General features: G+C 41.0%; 1 protein-coding gene across 12 annotated transcripts in view; it reads right to left on the reverse strand.

The window, feature by feature from the left end:
- Window positions 1-103: 103 nt before the first annotated feature.
- DLGAP4 (DLG associated protein 4) overlaps window positions 104-17,394 on the reverse strand; it is a 234,063-nt gene continuing 216,772 nt past the window's right edge. For 10 of the 12 annotated variants that reach the window (XM_074317780.1, XM_074317781.1, XM_019732775.2 and 7 more), the window contains 3 exons: window positions 3,693-3,784; window positions 2,676-2,831; window positions 104-1,904 (listed from right to left, as the gene is read on the reverse strand). In XM_074317780.1, the coding sequence (XP_074173881.1) occupies window positions 1,686-1,904; window positions 2,676-2,831; window positions 3,693-3,784 (467 nt within the window). In that variant the 3' untranslated portion in view covers window positions 104-1,685. Of the gene's footprint in view, window positions 1,905-2,604; window positions 2,832-3,692; window positions 3,785-17,394 lie in introns of all 12 variants that reach the window. The other 2 variants (XM_074317784.1, XM_074317783.1) reach the window with 2 other exon arrangements.

Genomic DNA, 17,394 nt, shown 5'->3' on the forward strand with positions numbered 1-17,394 from the left:
CGTGGCCCTTTGAAAGGGGTCTGGCTCAGTCTCCAGGGGAGTCCACTCCCCCCGCCTCACCCCAACCTGGCCCCTCCCAGCCCAATAACACCATGAGCCCTGGTACACGTTACCTCATTTATTCTCACAACATGCCTGTGAGGTAGGGAGGGGCAGGGACTGTCCCCATTTTACAGAGGAGGAAGTTGAGGCACACAGAGGTCAAGTGACTTGCCCATGGTCACAGACGGCGGCCAAGCTGGAATGGGGCCCCAGAGCAGGCCCGCGGGTCACCCATGGCCCCCCCCGCAGCAAGTGCCGGACACAAGGTGTCTCCAGTGCTTAGTCCGTAGAGAGCAGCCCTCGTGCACTGAGCTCGCTGCCTGCTGGGCCTCGCCTTCCCCCTGCCCTCCCCACCTGCCCCGTAGGCCTGGGCCACTGCAGCTCAGGGCTCATGACACCCTGGGAGTGGGGCTGGGGAAAGCGAAGGATGGTCGGGGTTAAAAAAAAAAAAAAAAAAAAGAACAGAACACTCAGAGGCTGGGCAGATGGGCCCATGGTGGGGGGCAGGTGGGAGACCAAAAAAAAAAAAAAGAGGGGGGCTGCTTACACACAAGGTATATATTTTTACACACACTTGTACACACACCTAGATATAGTACATGTAAAAATATATGCTATTCACACACCCGCCTCCTGCCAGGTGCCCCGAGAGCCAGCGGTGGCGCTGGTGGGCATGGGTGAGCAGATGGGCGTTTGTTAAATATACACTCTAAGGTCTATGTGCATATGTACACATACGTACAGACAGCCGCCCGCCCCTCGGGTACTGTACACAGGCTCGGCCAGGGACAAATGGGGTCGCTCTCTCTCGAGTGTCCCCTGCACGTCACTCTGAATCATACATTTTGCTGAAGGAAGAAGGGGCTGGAGAGACGAAAAAGGCGGGAGTCTGGAGTGTGCTAACTGGCTTTTATCTCATTCCCCCCCCCAGTCTTAGACCCTCATCTTCTCAGAGCGGTGCGTCACCCGCCTGACCCTGCCTAGGGCTGGTGGGACGCAGGGGGAGGGCTGCTTCTGCTGAGAGGAACCTCCATCTGTGTGTGTGCGCGTGTGCGGGGTGTGAGCACTTGGCAGGCGAGGGGATGCGTGTCCATCTCTCTGTCCCCTGGGATCTCAACCACAAAAAAGCGCTGAGAACCAGAGAGCCGCCGGCCAGGATGGTGACCCCTGTGTGAGCTCTGAAGGGGAAAGAGAAACGTAAGAATGAAAATTCCGAGGTCAGAGCGGGGGTAGCTGGGAAAAGGAAGGACATGGCAGGTGCCCAAGGCTTGCCCTTGGACTGTCGTCGTCTTGTAAACAAGCTAGTTTAAGTTCTCATTAGATAGAACAAGTAAAAAGACCGCAGTCTGGAGGCTGGGCCGGGGAGTTGCCGAAGTCCACCTATCTAGTCCACCGCGGCCAGCAAGAGAAAAAAAAAGTTTCACTTTTGTGTTTTTGTTGACGTTTTTGTGTGTGACGTCTTCATAACCTAAAGCTGGGCGGGACCCAAAAAAGCCAAATTGTGAGCCCTTATATGCATCAATTTGAAAGTTGGCTCAGGGTCTCTAGATAGAATAACCATACTAAAGGTTGAGAAAATATTTGTTCCATTCGCATTTAGTTTGTGTGTTTTTAAATGACTTAAAATGATTTGCTTCCTGGTCTCAGAGCCGGGTCTGAGCCTCAGGGACATAAATCTCGATGCTGTCCGCGCTCTCTGTGGCTGAGTTCTGCCTCACGGAAGCCGCCCGCTTTGCTGCCAGGAGTCTCTTGCGGGCCTCCTGACGCTGCTTGTCCCCGGCGTCAGAGGCCTTGTCGCGGCTCACTGCTGGCTTGGATTTGGCTGGCTTCTTGGGGACCGGAGGGGGTGGTTTCTTCTCTTCCTTTAGTGAGACAGTGAGGAGGGAAGAAAAATAAAATAAAGGTGCCACCTTTTGTGTGGCACTACCACCCCCTATATGCTGGCAGCTGGAGTGCCCCCCCCGCCCCCCCCACCCCACCCCAGCATCAGGCACAAGCAACACACATTTGGAATCAGGAAGCCACAAGAAGTGATGATAGTGGGAATAGCACAAGGCATAGGAACCAAAAGCAAGCTTAGCATCCTGGAATGCTCTAGCAGGAGAGGATGGACAGGTCACCTGTTCCCACCCATGCTTTGAACCTTTGGGAGCCTGAGTCACACAGCCAGTGATGAGAGTTAAATTCAGGGCCTCTCACTCCCAGGTGCCATTTCACATGCTCTTCTAGAGGATCAGAACTTACAAGGCCCACCGTCCAGTAACCATAGGGGTCACTGGGGGTCCCCGCATACTCCTGGCAGTGCGGCCCCAGGAAAAGGACCGTTTTTCTGCCTCCAGAGTTCTAACAGTCTTGTCTACACGCGTGCTCAGGCTGTGGGCATGTCCCCCCGGAGCCCCATCTTCTGAACATGCAGGTCAGGACGGCATGCTTCAGGGGGCAGCCTCAACTACACGGCGCGAGCGGCATGCTGGACGAGTGCTGAGCATGGACCCCGCGCATGGATGGATGTGAGCCCCCAGCTCAGACGACACACGGAGAAGGGAGCCAAGCAGCACTGACCGATGTGGGCAGCGTTATTGCCGACCAGGAATTTGTCCCTGGACTTCCCCTCCGCACTGCTCCATGCTCACCTTCCTCTTCTCGGGGGTCTCCACCAGCTGCCAGCTGTTGGCCTTGAGGTGGTAGAGCTCATCGAACTTCATGCTGATGTCCTCGATGGACAGCTGCAGCAGGTCCCAGAACCCTGCCAGGTCCTGGGCTGTTGGACGTGGGTTGGCATCAGGGTTCTGTGGGGCAGAGGAGGATCAGTGGGGCAAGCAGGGCAGAGGCTTTCCTGCACTCCACAACAGTGTGGGCTCTAGGCCCTGGTTGGGGGGTCCTAAGGCCTCGTCTCACTCCTCTGTTCCCAGGGTATCGGGATGAATGAAGACACTCCCTGGTCACTGCCAGCCCTGATAGTGGAGCTCTTTGGGGGAACACTCCCATCACGAGAGTAGGCCCTGCACATACGTGGGGGGACTGATGCCTTTGCCCCCAGGGCTACAGTGAGGAAGGCCCTTGGACCCCTAATGCGTGCCAGGCAGACAATGTTCTCATTTACAGGGAGGAAACAGAAGTTCCATAATCTGTCAGGTGGGGAGAAGCCAGGACCCCTCCCCGGTGGGTATGATCACAGGATCCACGTGGTTTTCCTCCTTGTATCATTCTCTTCTCTGACAACACATTCCTCCTCATGACGCCCCAAGGTCTTGGAGACAAACACTCTGACATCGTCCTCTGCCCCTGGCTAGTCAGAGGGCAGATGCCACACTCCCAGCATGTAGCGGGGAGGAAACCCACCAAGCCTAGTGGTGGTATTTTGTAATTTCTTACCTTGACAGTCTTCTTAGATATAGAACATGTCTTATATAAATAAATCAGTTTAACTTTGGCTATTTTTACATCGAACTCACTTTGCCATTTCAAAAGGTATTAGCAATCTGCAAGGACCACTCCGGGCCCCCTTCTTGTGCCAGACACTGATATGCATTGCCATCACCTTCCTAATAGCGCGAGGAGGCCACACAGGCTTCGAGGGGCTTATCTGGCAGGCAAGGCAGCCAAAGGCCTCCTAGAAGCCCTGCTGTGAAGGAAAGAATCACACTCACCAAGTTTTGCTCACAGAGGCCCCGGAACTGCTGGAATTTCTGGGACATCAGTAGCTGGGCACTGCCCACAGCACTGAGGACTTTTCCTAAGACTGAGAAAGAGAAGGTGGAATAAGGCTGATGGAGCACAGGGCTTGTTGGGGTGGAAGGCAGGATCAGGGGCTGGCTTTCATCTTCCCGCCTACCTTCGGATTCCAATCAGTATTTGGTGATGGCAGGTGGTCCTCATTTTATATAGTAATACATTCTCATTGTGAAAAATACAAGTACATATATATAAAGTGACCCTATCCCCTAGTTCCTAAGGACATTTTATGGCAATACATTTGAAAACTGGATTTAAATGGAAAAATTTTCCAGAAAAATGTAAATTATGATCATAGACTCAAGGAGAAATAGAAAATCTGATTAGAATAATAACTGTTTTTAAAAACTGAAGCAGAACTTAAAAATCTTCCCAGAAAAAGGAACCAGATTATATAGTTTTACAAAACCTTCAAGAACAGATGAATCCCTGTCTTATATTCAAATTCTTTGAGAGTAAATAAAGATAGAAAGTGATGAGCTAGCCCCGTGGCTCAGGTGGTTGGAGCGCCAGGCTCGTGCTCTTAACGCTCGTGCTCTTAACGCTGAAGTCGCCGGTTCAATTCCCACATGGGCCAGTGAGCTGCACCCTCTACAGCTGAGATTGTAAACAACAGCTCTCCCTGGAGCTGGGCTGCTGTGAGCAGCCGGAAGTTGGTGTGAGCTGCCGTGGGCTACTATGAGCTGCTGTGAGTGGCCAACACCGACTGCCTCAGCCAGGGGATCGCAAGGCTCATCATACCAGCATGAGCCAGGGAGCTGTGTCCTACACAACTAGACTGAGAAACAATGGCTTGAAGAGCCCTGAGAGCAGACAGGACATGCCAAGCATAAATCACTTTCATTATGAACACAAATGTAAAAGTCTTAAATAAGATATAAGCAAGTAGAACCCAACAAAGGAGTTAACCATGAAGTATTTAGCCAGGAATATAGGTTGAACTTTTAGTGTGACTTCCAGTTTTAAACTATCTCTCATTCCCCTCAGAAATCCCTGAAATGCATATCATTTTGACAGAGCTCTGGAGCACAGTAAGGAAAGCTGTCACATGCAGTGACAGCCACACAAAGAAGGTTCTTGGAGTTGAAGAAGTTGGCAGTTTTAAGTTCCCCACAGGACTCCTTAAGGGGAGAGGCCAATAATCTCTCATTTGAAATAAAAAGGGGGTGTGGCCTGCAGCAGCAGCTTTCCGGAACCTGGTTCTGCACCAAGGACAAAGGGTGGGGGCGCTCTGCATTGTAAGCAGCCCAGTAGTTGCCTGGGAAGAAGACAGGCTGAAGGGACAGTCCTGGCCCCTCCCACAATGATCTACTGAGAAGAGCTCATCAAGGAAGAATTTCACCTCATTAAGAAATTAGTAATTAAAAAGGAACCAACACAGGAGGTAAACAAGTATTACAGGAACAGCAAATGGCAGATGAACATTCACCAGAAAATTGTTGCCAGGGAACAGATGAAAAATGTGACATTAGCCATGAATGTGTAGAACAGTAGTTCAAAGCATAGATGGAGGTGCTTCGAAAACAGATGCCAGGCAATGGAAGGAGATACAGCACGAGTTCTGGAACTAGTGCAAGGGAAAAACCAGGTCAGCACAGAAACAAGGGCCACACTGGAAGCAGCACAGAGAATAAACCCTGCTGAAAACTAGGAAGGACAGGCTAACTAGAAGTGAAAAAGCTCCTGGTGTAAAACATTTAAACTGCTTAATTAAGAAAACATTTTAAAAAATAAATAGCTAAGCTACTTGGAATAAAATGAGCTCCTCCCCTCTCCCAAGGTAGGCAGTGGGATGTGCCTGGCTTGGTCTAAAGTAGAGTGGGAATAAAGGGAAAAGTCTCTCCTGAGAATTCCTAACCATAAGACTGTACTTGGGTACCTTAACTTTTTAAGAAATAAAAGCAACTAAATATTTTAAAAAGAAGAGACTATCAAAAAGAAAGCAATTGAGGGGCATGGAAGAGAGCATGAGATTCTATTAGAGTTCTAAAAGAATAGAGCGAATGGAAGAAAAATATTCAGAGATCATGATTTAGAATTGTACAGAAATGGCTAACACCAGTCCTACGAGTCAGGAAGCCAAATGGATCCCAAGCAAATCCACACTTACTTACAGCAAAACTAAACAGAAACTCTTAAAAGGCAGCCAAAGGGAAGTAAAGATTACTGCCAAAGGAATGAATTAAATAGCAAACTTCTCAACTACAACAATGGATGAAAACGAAATATGGTACTGAGAGAAAAATATTAACTTAGAATTCTAAACCCAGAGAAATCATCATTCAAGAATAAGGAAAGGACAGTCTCTTTAACAAATGGTGCTGGGAATACTAAATGTCCAATGCGAAAGACTGGACTCTTACCATATACCATATGAAATAATTAACTCAGAATGGATCAAAGACCTAAATGTAAGCTAAAACTGTAAAACTCTTAGATAAAAATAGGAGCAAATCTTCATGACATTGGATTTGGCAGTAGTTTCTTAAGTAAGAAACCAAAAGCATAGGCAACAAAAGAAAAAAGATAAATCTGACTTCATTAAAATGGAAACTTTTATGCATCAAAATATACCAGGAAGAGAGCAAACAACCCATAGAATAGGAAAATTACTTGCGAATCGTATCTGATAAGGATTTAATATCCAGACTATATAAAGAACTCCTATAACTCAACAAAAAACCCCACGAATAATCCAACTAATAAATGGGCAGGAACTTGAATAGACATTTCTCCAAAGATATACAAACGGTCAGTAAGCATGCTCAACATCATTAGTCATTAGGGAAATGCAAATCAAAACCACAATGAGATACCACTTCATACCCACTAGGATGGCTACCATAAAAAAGCAACAGCCAAAAAAACCCCAGAAAACAAGAGAGTGTTGACAAAGATGCGGGGAATTTCAGCAACTCTACTCCTAGGTATACAGTGACTTAAACTGATACTTATATACCAACATTCATAGCAGCATTTATTCATAATAGTCAAAGGTGGAAACAACCCAAGTGTGTATCAACAGATGAATGGCTAAACAAAATGTGGTGTATACACACAACAGAATATTACTCAGCCATAAAAAGGAATGAAGTTCTGATATAGGCTACAACACGGATGAACCCTGAAAACATGATCCTAAGGGAAAGAAGCCAGACACAAAAGGCCAACTATTGTATGATTTCACTTACATGAAATACCTAGAACAGGCAAATGTAGAGAGACAAAGTACATTAGAAGTTACTAGGGACTGTAGGTAAGAGCGGGAATGAGGAGTTATTGCTGCATAGGTACCGAATTTCTTTGGTAATGAGTTTGGGAATTACATAGTGGTGACAGGTGCAAAGATTAATGTCACTGAACTGTATACTTAAAAATGGTTAAAATGTTAATCTTCTGTTAATTAAATGGTAGAAATTAATCCAAATATATTAGTAATTACAATCTTTACAAATGAACTAAATTTCCAATGTTACAAATAAGGAAATGGAAAATGGTATACTAGGAAATACTGGGGAGAAAAAAAAAAGAATTCTGGCATAGTTTATACTAATATAAGAATGGACTGTGGGGCTGGCCCGGTGGCTCAGGTGGTTGGAGTGCCGTGCAGGAGCCTAATGCCGAGGTCGCCGGTTTGATTCCCACATGGGCCAGTGAGCTGTGCCCTCTACAGCTAAGATTGTGAACAACAGCTCTCCCTGGAGCTGGGCTGCTGTGAGCCGGGTTGCTGTGAGCTGCCATGGGCTGCTGTGTGCTACCATGTGCTGCCATGAGTGGCAGGTCGCCAGCGTGCGTGGACGGCAGCCGGCGAGAGCTGCTGTGAGATGCTGTGAGCGGCCAACCAACTGCCCCAGCCGGGGAGAGTGCAAGGCTCATAATACCAGCATGGGCCAGGGAGCTGTGTCCTACACAACTAGACTGAGAAACAATGGCTTGAACCGGAGTATGTGTGGGGAGGGAGGTGGAAGAAGTGGGGTGGGGGGAGAATGGACTCTAAGCCAAAAGGTAGAAATAAAGAAGATCATTAAATATTGATAAAAAGTTCAATTCACCAGGAAAATTAAAGTGATTTTATAGGCATTTAATAACAAAGTTTCAAATGTGTAAAACAAAAAGTGACAGCAGACTGTAAGGAGAAACTGACAAATCTGCCATCAGAGTGGAAGACCTTAACATACTTCTCTGAGTAGCGAACAGGCAAAGCAGACCAAAAAATTCAGTAAGGTCAGAGAATAATACATGATTCACTTACGTAATGAACACGATCTAAAAGATGTAACCTAGAACCCTATACCCACTAACTGTAAAATACACTTTCTTTTCACACATTTGTGGAACCTCCTCTAATACTACATTGTAGGCCACACAATACATCTCAACAAATTTCAAAGAACTGGGTATCCTACAGATCATGATTTTTGACAATATAATTAGGTTAGAAACCAGTAATGGAAACATAACTAATAAACCCTCATATATTTAAAGGCAAACAAAAACATACACTTCTAAATAAACCACTGGTCAAAGAAATCACAGTGGAAGTTGGAAATATATTATATGACTGTTAGATATCCTTAAAGTAGTACTTAAAGGGAAACCCACAGACTTCAAAACTTTAATTTTGAAAAGGACAGGATGAAAAACAAATGAGCTAAGTATCCAATTTAAGACATTAGTGAAGGAACAATAAAATTAACCCAAAGAGAGGAGAAATTAATAAAGTAATAAAACAACATATAATAGAGGATTGATAAAATTAAGGACTCCTGCCAGACTGATCAAGATAAAAAAGAAAAAGTTACAAAAATAAAAAAAGATTAGGAATACAAAAAGGACCATATGCTATAACCATACTGGAAAATATATTTTAAAAAAGAGAGTTCTACAAAACAATGAAGTAAAAGATAATTTTGTTTTTGAAAAAGGAACATGAATAGAGGCAACATCCTAAACTCATTTTATGAAGTTAGATAACCTTGATACGACAGGACAAAGATGAGCAAGGAAAATTATCAGCCAATTTTTCATGAGCAAAGGCAAAATTATTAAATCAGATACTAACAAATCAAGTCCAACACTGTACTAAAACGATACTATATACTATATCATAATTCAGCTGGGTTTATTCTGGTAATACAAGACTGACTCAATGTAAGAAAATTCTAATGACTTCTGATTCTGGCCGTGAAAAACAGTTGTATCAGACAACTGAACCCAGCAAGAACAAGTAAAAAAATAAAAATAAAAAATAAAAAATCGAAATAAAATCACCAAAACAACAAAAATTCTATTTCAAGGCATTAAAAATTATCAAAGCAACCAGAATTTGAGAGGCTAAGATCCCAGTGAGAAGGGAAACAATATTTAGGTGTGTCTGATACTCGATACTGCTTTTACCCCAAGGAATCTCCCAGCTTATAAGCAGCACAAGGCTAAGAGGCTAAGAAGCAAAGTAGAAGGTGGTAGTTAAAAGGCTGAGCTGAGCCAAGCTTGTGGCAGTTTCATGGGGACAGGAAGACCAAAATTGGAATTCAGAGTGACTAAGGCAGACAGGGCTTAAAGAAAGTGCTTTAAGTTGAGTGAAGCTTCCAGCAGGCTTAAGGTGTGGGAGAGACAAAAACTGGAGCTCAGGGTCTGCCGAGGAGGATCTTGGTAAAGACCACAGTCTGTCATTGGGATTCTCTGAAGGATGCGCACCAGGATACGGGCAAACTAGAAATAGACCAGCTGTCACAAAAAACTAGCTTTGAATCAGTTCAATTCCATACTGGCTTTGGCTTAAGTTGGTCTGGCCCTACTCTTAATTGCCTGCAAGAAATAAAAGTACATGCTTTCTTGAAGAATAAAAAATATCATCCCTGGGGCCGGCCCAGTGGATCAGGTGGTTGGAGCTCCATGCTCCTAACGCCGAAGGCTGCCAGTTCAATTCCCACATGGGCCAGTGGGCTCTCAACTACAAGGTTGCCAGTTTGATTCCTCGACTCCTGCAAGGGATGGTGGGCTGCGCCCCCTGCAACTAGGATGGAACACGGCACCCTGAGCTTAGCTGCCGCTGAGCTCCCAGATGGCTCAGTTGGTTGCAGCGCGTCCTCTCAACCACAAGGTTGCCAGTTCGACTCCCGCAAGGGATGGTGGGCTGTGCCCCCTGCAACTAACAACGGCAACTGGACCTGGAGCTGAGCTGCGCCCTCCACAACTAGGATTGAAAGGACAACAACTTGACTTGGAAGTACATACTGTTCTCCAATAAAGTCTTATTCCCTTTCCCCAATTAAAAAAAAATTCTTTAAAAAAGAAATATCATCCTGAGCGTCAAATTATCTCTGTAGTTTTTGCATACGGTTTCTGATATTGAATAAAAATTACCAACCATACCAGGAGATAGGACCAAACAACTGCACACCAAAAAAGAAAACAAAACAAAACAGAAAAAAGACCTACAGGTGCTATACATACTAGTTATTGGACAAGGGCTTTAAAATAAATCTGACTATATCCAAGAACATACACGACAAGATGAAGAATTTCAGAATCTAACAAGGAGAATCAAATGGAAATTCTAGAACTAAAAAATACAGTAACTGAAATTAAGACAACAATAGATGGGTTTAATAGATTAGACACAGCTGAATTATACAATAATCCAACAGGAAATACCAGACTGAGGCCCAAAGGAGGAAAAACAAAGGAAAATACAGGAGAGAGCACGAAAAAAGAAACATTATAACATGGCAATCTAACGTGTAATGGGAGGTCACAAGAAGAGAAGAAATAAAATGGGGCAGAAATTTGGAAATAATGGTCAAGACTTTCCTGAAACTGGTGAAAGTTATTAAAGCCAAAGATTCAGGAAATACTGTAAACATCAAGCTGGAAAAATACAAAGACAATCATACCTAGGTGTCACAGTAAAATTGCAGAAACTTGAACACAAGGAGAAAAATCTTAAAAACAGAGAGAGGTGGAAAAACAAATTATTCTTCAAAGGAGCAGCAGGAAAACTGGCAGCAGTTGACTTTTCAGTAGAAAGGCTGGAAACCAGAACATAGTCAAAAACATATTTACAAAAAGTGTTGAAAGAAGCTCAATACTAACCTAGTATTTCACACTTAGCAAAAATACTATTCAAAATAAGAAGGAAAAATACAGACATTTTAAGATAATACATTAAAATAAATACTAAAGGGAATTCTTTAGGCAGAAAAAAAAGATCCTGAGTAGAAGCATGAAATAAAGGAGTGAAAAGCAATAAAAAGGGTAAATATGTGGGTAAAGCTAAGTAAATATTGATTGTAATATTGATTGTATAAAACAAAAATGCCTGTGGCAGTCAGAATATAGAACTAAAATACTTCACAGCAATAGCACACAAGTCAGAAGGGAATAAAAGTGTTCTTAGGTTCTGCATCATCTCTGAAATGGTAAAGGTACTAATTTAGATTAGTCTTTACAAAGTCAAGGATGCAGGATATAATCTTTAGATTTAATGACTAAAAGAATAAGAAGCTAACATGAAAAAAGTGGAAATACTTGATTAATCTAAAAAGGCAAGAAAGGAGAAAAATCTATTAATAAAATTTACCTCATTACTGGATTAAAAAAGAGAAACCACATGATTAAATAGATACAGTAAAAAACTCCATTAAATTCAACAATTTTCTTAACCATAATAAGAGTATCTACAATACACCTACAGTAAATATCATATTCAATGGTACAATTCCTTATTTATGGATAAAAATAATAAGAATATAGCAAGGTTTCCAGGTATAAGATCAACATAAAGGTCAAGAGCATCTCATCAAGAACAAATAGAAAATGTAAGAAAAACACCATTTATATCCCTCTTAAATTAAAATACTAATCTAATAAATCTTAAAAATATACACAACACTTTTATATAGAAAAAATTTAAATCTAATGGAAAGACACTACAGAAGACTTAAATAAATGGAGAGAGATAATTACGTTCTTGGATAGAAAAGACTCAATTCATAAAGATGTCAATTTTCCCTCAAATTGACCTACAGATTTACTATAATTCCAATCAAAATATCAACATGGAACTTGTAAAGCTGATTCTAAAATTTGTATGGAGGGGCAAACAGCCAAGATTAATTAGCCAAGCCATTCTAGAAGATGAATAAGGTTCGGGGAACATGTGCTTCTAATTATCAAGATCCATTATACACTTACAACAAAGAAGAAAATATGATTTGGACCTAGGGATAGACTAATGAACAGAATAGAAAGCTCAGAAACAGGGCCACTTGCGTAGGAAACCTGATTATTTGTCAGAACTGTATTGCATATCAATAGGATAAGGATGAACATTTTAATATATTATTATCCAATAAGAAAAAATTAAGAGAGTCCTATCTCACTCCATGCAGACAAATCAATTCCAAGGGATCAAGGAATTAAATGTGGAAGACAAAACTTGAAAACTGTTACGAGAAAACAGTAAAATATCCTTTTGACTTTGGGAGGATAGATTTCTTAAGATACAAAAAAGTACAAACCATAAAGGAAAAGAGTGATAAATTTAACTACATTAAAATCAAGAATATCTGCTCATTTAAAATAAATCATAAAAGACAAGTCACAAACTGGGAGAAGATATTTACAATACATATAATTGACAAAGTTTCCAGAGTCAGATATATAAAGATCACCTATGAGGCAATAAGAAAAAGACAACAGAAAAATGAGTAAAAAACGTCAGAGGCCTTTCACAGAGGAAGAAACATAAATGGCTAATAGGTGAAAATATGCTCAATGTCATTAGTAACCAACGAAATGCAAATTATAACCACTACTTCATATTTATAAGTAAAGTTGTAGGGCACTGGGTCCTCTCAGAGTGCTGAGGTAATAATAAATTGATATAATCACCTTGGAAAACAGTTTGATAGTTCTTGTAAATCTGAACATATGCATACCCTATTGCCAAGCATTTCCACTCCTAGTACATACCTTAGAGAACTCCGCTATGTGTACACTGGAGACAGGGTAACCCGCAGCTTACATCTTAATGGTGTGAGACGGAATGATTTCTCCCCAAGATCAGGAATGATACAAAAAGAAGGATGTGTGCTCTTCTACTTCTATTCAATATTATATTGGAGCCAGGGCCATTAGGCAAAAAACAAAATATAGGAATCCAGATTGGAAAGAAAAAAATAAAACCATCTCTATTCTCAGATGAAAGGATCTTGTATGTAAGATATCCTAAGGGATTCCCCCCACCCCCACACACAAAAAGACTTAGAACTAATAAACAAGTTCGGCAAGGTAGCAGCATACAAGATCAATATATAAATATCAATTGTATTTCTGTACACTAACAATGCAAATCTTAAAATTAAATTAAGAAAACAATTTCTCTTACAATAGTATCAAAAAGAATAAAATACTTAGGGATAAATTTAACAAAAGAAACAAAAGAAAGGGAAAGAAAAATTTAAAAACCCAAATAAATGGAAAGATATTCCCTGTTCATAGATCAGAAGACTTAATGGTGAGGTGACAATGCCCCTCACATTGAATTAGATTTAACACTGTCCCTGTCAAAATAAAAACCTGGCTGCCTTTTTTGCAGAAATTGACAAGATGATTTTAAAATTACTATGGAAATGCAAGAATGATTAGAACTTTCTTTAGTTATTATAGAACCTGAGAGCTGTCCATCAACAACTTTTATTTGTATTTTTATTTGAAGAATAGAGTTGGAGGCTTCACACTTCCCAATTTCAAAACATATTACAAAGCTAGAGTAATCCTGACAGTGTGGTACTGATGTAAGTATACACATGTATATCACTGCAATGGAACAGACTTGAGAGTCTGGAAATAAATCCTTATGTTTATGGTCCACTGATTTTTGACAAGGGTACCAAGACCACTCAACGGGGAAAGAATAGTCTCTAGCAAATGATGGTGGGACAAGTGAATATCCAAATGTAAAAGAAGGAAGGTGGACCCATACCTCACACCATATATGAAAATTACCTCAAAATGGATCACAGACTTCAATGTAATAGCTAAAACGATAAAACTCTTAGAAGGAAACAGGAGTAAACCTTCATGACCCGGGATTAGGCAATGGTTTCTCAGACTTGACACAAAAGCACACATGACGAAAGAAAAAACCAATTGGACTTCACTAAAATCAAACATTTGTGTTTCAAAGAATATCTAATAGCCAAAAAGTAGATACAACTGATGAACAGATAAGCAAAATGCAATACACCCATACAATGGAATATTATTCAGCAGTAAAAAGGAATGAAGTACCAATACATGCTACAACATGGATAAATCTCAAAAACATTATGCTCAGTTAAAGAAATCAAACACAAGAGAGGCTACATATTGTATGATTCCATTTATATGAAATATCCAGAACAGGCAAATCTATAAATAATAAGGTAGACTAGTGTTTGCCTAGAGCTGAGGGAAGAGAGAGAAAGGGAATGATGGCTAAATTAGTACAAGGTTTCTTTTTGGGGTGATGAAAATGTTCCAAAATTAGGTAGCAATGATGTTTGCACAATGCTGTGAATATACTAAAAACCACTGAATTGTATATTTTAAAGGACTGAATTTTATGGTATGTAAATTATATCTCAACACTGTTATAAAAAATTGCTCACAACCAAAAACTAGAAACAATTCAAATGCTCATGAGTGGAATGGATAAGCAATAGCATGTTTACATGGTGGGACGGTACATATCAATGAGAAGAATGAACTACAGGTACAGGCATTTACATGGATGAATCTCAAAAACAGCGTTGAATAACAAAAGGCAAATCTCAGAAAAATACATACGTTATGCTTCAATTAATACAAATTTTAAAAAGAGTCAAAACTAAACAATATATACCTTAGGGATGCACGTATTTAAAAAAAAGCAAGGTATAATTCACACAAAATTCAGGACAGCGCTTACTGCTGTGGCAGAAGAAGATGGTATCACCGGACTTCAAAGATATTGGCAACATCTACTTTGTAAACAGGTGGTGGGTACATGAATGTTCTTTTTATTTTTCTTTATGCTGTCTACTCTTTGCATATGTACTTCACAATAAAAATAAAGGTTAACAAGAAGAATGAGAGCAAAATAAAGATTGTCAGATAAATATAGAGTTAATGTCAACTCTCAGGTACTCACTAAAGGAAGTTCTAAAGAATGTACTCAGCAAAGAAAATGATCCAAGAAGGAGGAGATGAGATATGAGAAGGAAGGTTGAGCAAAGAAAACAATACACATATAGATAAACCTAAATAAATAACTATAATTATCATAATTACAAATTGAAAATCATAATAATTATTATTCGTCAGGTTTTAACAATAAGATTAATCATATTTTAAGATTCTTGTGTTATTTGGCAGAAAGGTAAAGATGTTGAGTAACTTCATGTTAAATTTTAAGGGTTTAAGAATAGAAATATGGTATATAGCGTCTGTGGCAGAGACGGCTAGTTGTCCTCAATATTTTTTTCTACTTTTCTCTTAGAACTTTTGATTCTTTTTTTCTTCATGTCAAACAGAAACTCTATTCAGATGAAGTGAAAACACAGAAATTTCTTAATGTAAATTTTCTGGGATGAAGTATTATCAAATGGAAAATGTGAGCTACGGTATGCAAAATATAACAAGTTCCACCAGAATCAGAATTAGAATAAGGACCTCTGTTGTTAGTTAGCATCATATCACACCTCTGTGATGTACACACTCTTATCTACTAAGCACAGCACAGGCTTCTGAAAACAAGTGATCTGTGGGGACCTTCCATTTTTAACTGCACACATAGCAGCCTGTAATCAAGTATTTCCTAGGTTCCCTCACAAGATAGTAAGTAGCTATATGTTTAAATTCTGGTCAAAGGGGTAGAGGCTGAAGTGATGTGTGGGGCCAGCTTGCTCTTTTTTGCTACTGGTTCCTTTGCTGGCTGGAATGCTGTTGGGATTCTGGTGAAATCCAGCAGCCACTTTGAAGAATGAGAAGACTTTGTGCATAGTAGCCAATTATGACATCAAACCTCAAGAAAAAGGAAGTCTGGAGCTCTAGCTTTACTATCGCAGACATTCTTGAACTTTAAAGAAACAGTCTTGTTCAAACTACTCTTTTTTTTAATGTTATTTATATGCAAACCTAAACCAATTAATACAGCCTCAAATCTAGTAAAGGTAATGGGGAGAGGAATGCTTAATCCAAAAGAAGGCAAGAAAAGAAGGAAAAAATAAACCTTAAAAAAGTAGAACAAATACCATAAAGTAAAAGAATAAAGTATAATAAACCGAAATATATAGAAATAATATATTTTGGTAAGAATAAACCAAAATATATAGAAATCCCATTGTAAATGGACTACACTGTCTACTTCTGAAATAAAGACAAAACACAAAATCCAGGTATATGCTGATTGTTAAGAGACATGATGATAAGGACAGTGACAGGCTGAAAGTAAAAGGATGGAAACAGGCATTATACCAGCAAAACACTAACCAAAGGAAAGCTGGCACAGCAGTACTCCTAACACATAAAATAAGGCTTTAAGGCAAAACACAAATACATGTCTGGAAAACCAGAGCAAATGAATCACAAAACATTCACTAGGAATATTACAATTCCAAACTTGATGCATCTGAGATATCTTCAGAATAACATAAAGTAAAATTTAACATCCTTTAAGGAGAAATGGACAAACTCACCATCATATAGAACGTGGTGTGGTATAGTCACATTCCCTAAACACAAAACAATAAAAAACGAGCTGATCTTTTGGATTAACACGTTCCTGCTTCACTCCTTTCCTCCCTCTGCAGCCTCCTCTCGGTGGCCCTGCACCCGCCTGGATGGCCATTTCAGGTGTCTGCTTAAACCTAAGCCTCCTCCTACTTGTCACTGCAGTGATGTCCTCACCAGTAGCAGCATGTGACACAGTTGAGTCTCGTTTCCTGAAACTCTTATTCCGTTGGGTTCCAGCGGCCTTTTTGCATCTCACTGGCCACTCCTCCCTTCCCACCATGAAGTATTAGTGTTTGGGAGCTCAGTCCTTGCATTATGTCTCTTCTCTACTCATTTTCTCCTCATTTTTGGCCTTATCTATACTCTGACGACTCCCAAATATAATCTTCAACCTGGACCTCTCCCCAGACTCCTATATGTCCAACTGCCTGCGTGGGGTCTCCACTCTGACACCTAATGATATCGTCAAATTTAACACGTTGCGTACGGATCACAAGAATCTTCACGAGGGATTTAAACCCCGCCGTATGCAACGTGTTAAGATGTTCACAACGCAGCTCCTGACTTTCCTCCTGACACCTGTCTACTCTGCTCTCCCCAGCTCAGGGGCAACTTCATCCTTTTCGTCACTCAGAATCCAAGCCATTTTTTGACTCCTTTCCCTCTTACGTCATACCCAATCCATCAGGAAATCCTGCTCTACCTTCCCAATATATCCAGAATCGGACCCTCCCTTAAATGCTCCATGGCCACCAACTTCTCTGACCCAGATTATGGTTATATCCTCCTGACTCATCTCCCAACTTCCACTTGTGTCTCTCCCTCTACTCTCCTTTGAGAAATCAGATTGATCCTTTT

Source organism: Rhinolophus sinicus, linkage group LG13 (assembly GCF_036562045.2).
Source record: "Rhinolophus sinicus isolate RSC01 linkage group LG13, ASM3656204v1, whole genome shotgun sequence".
NCBI lineage: Eukaryota > Metazoa > Chordata > Mammalia > Chiroptera > Rhinolophidae > Rhinolophus > Rhinolophus sinicus.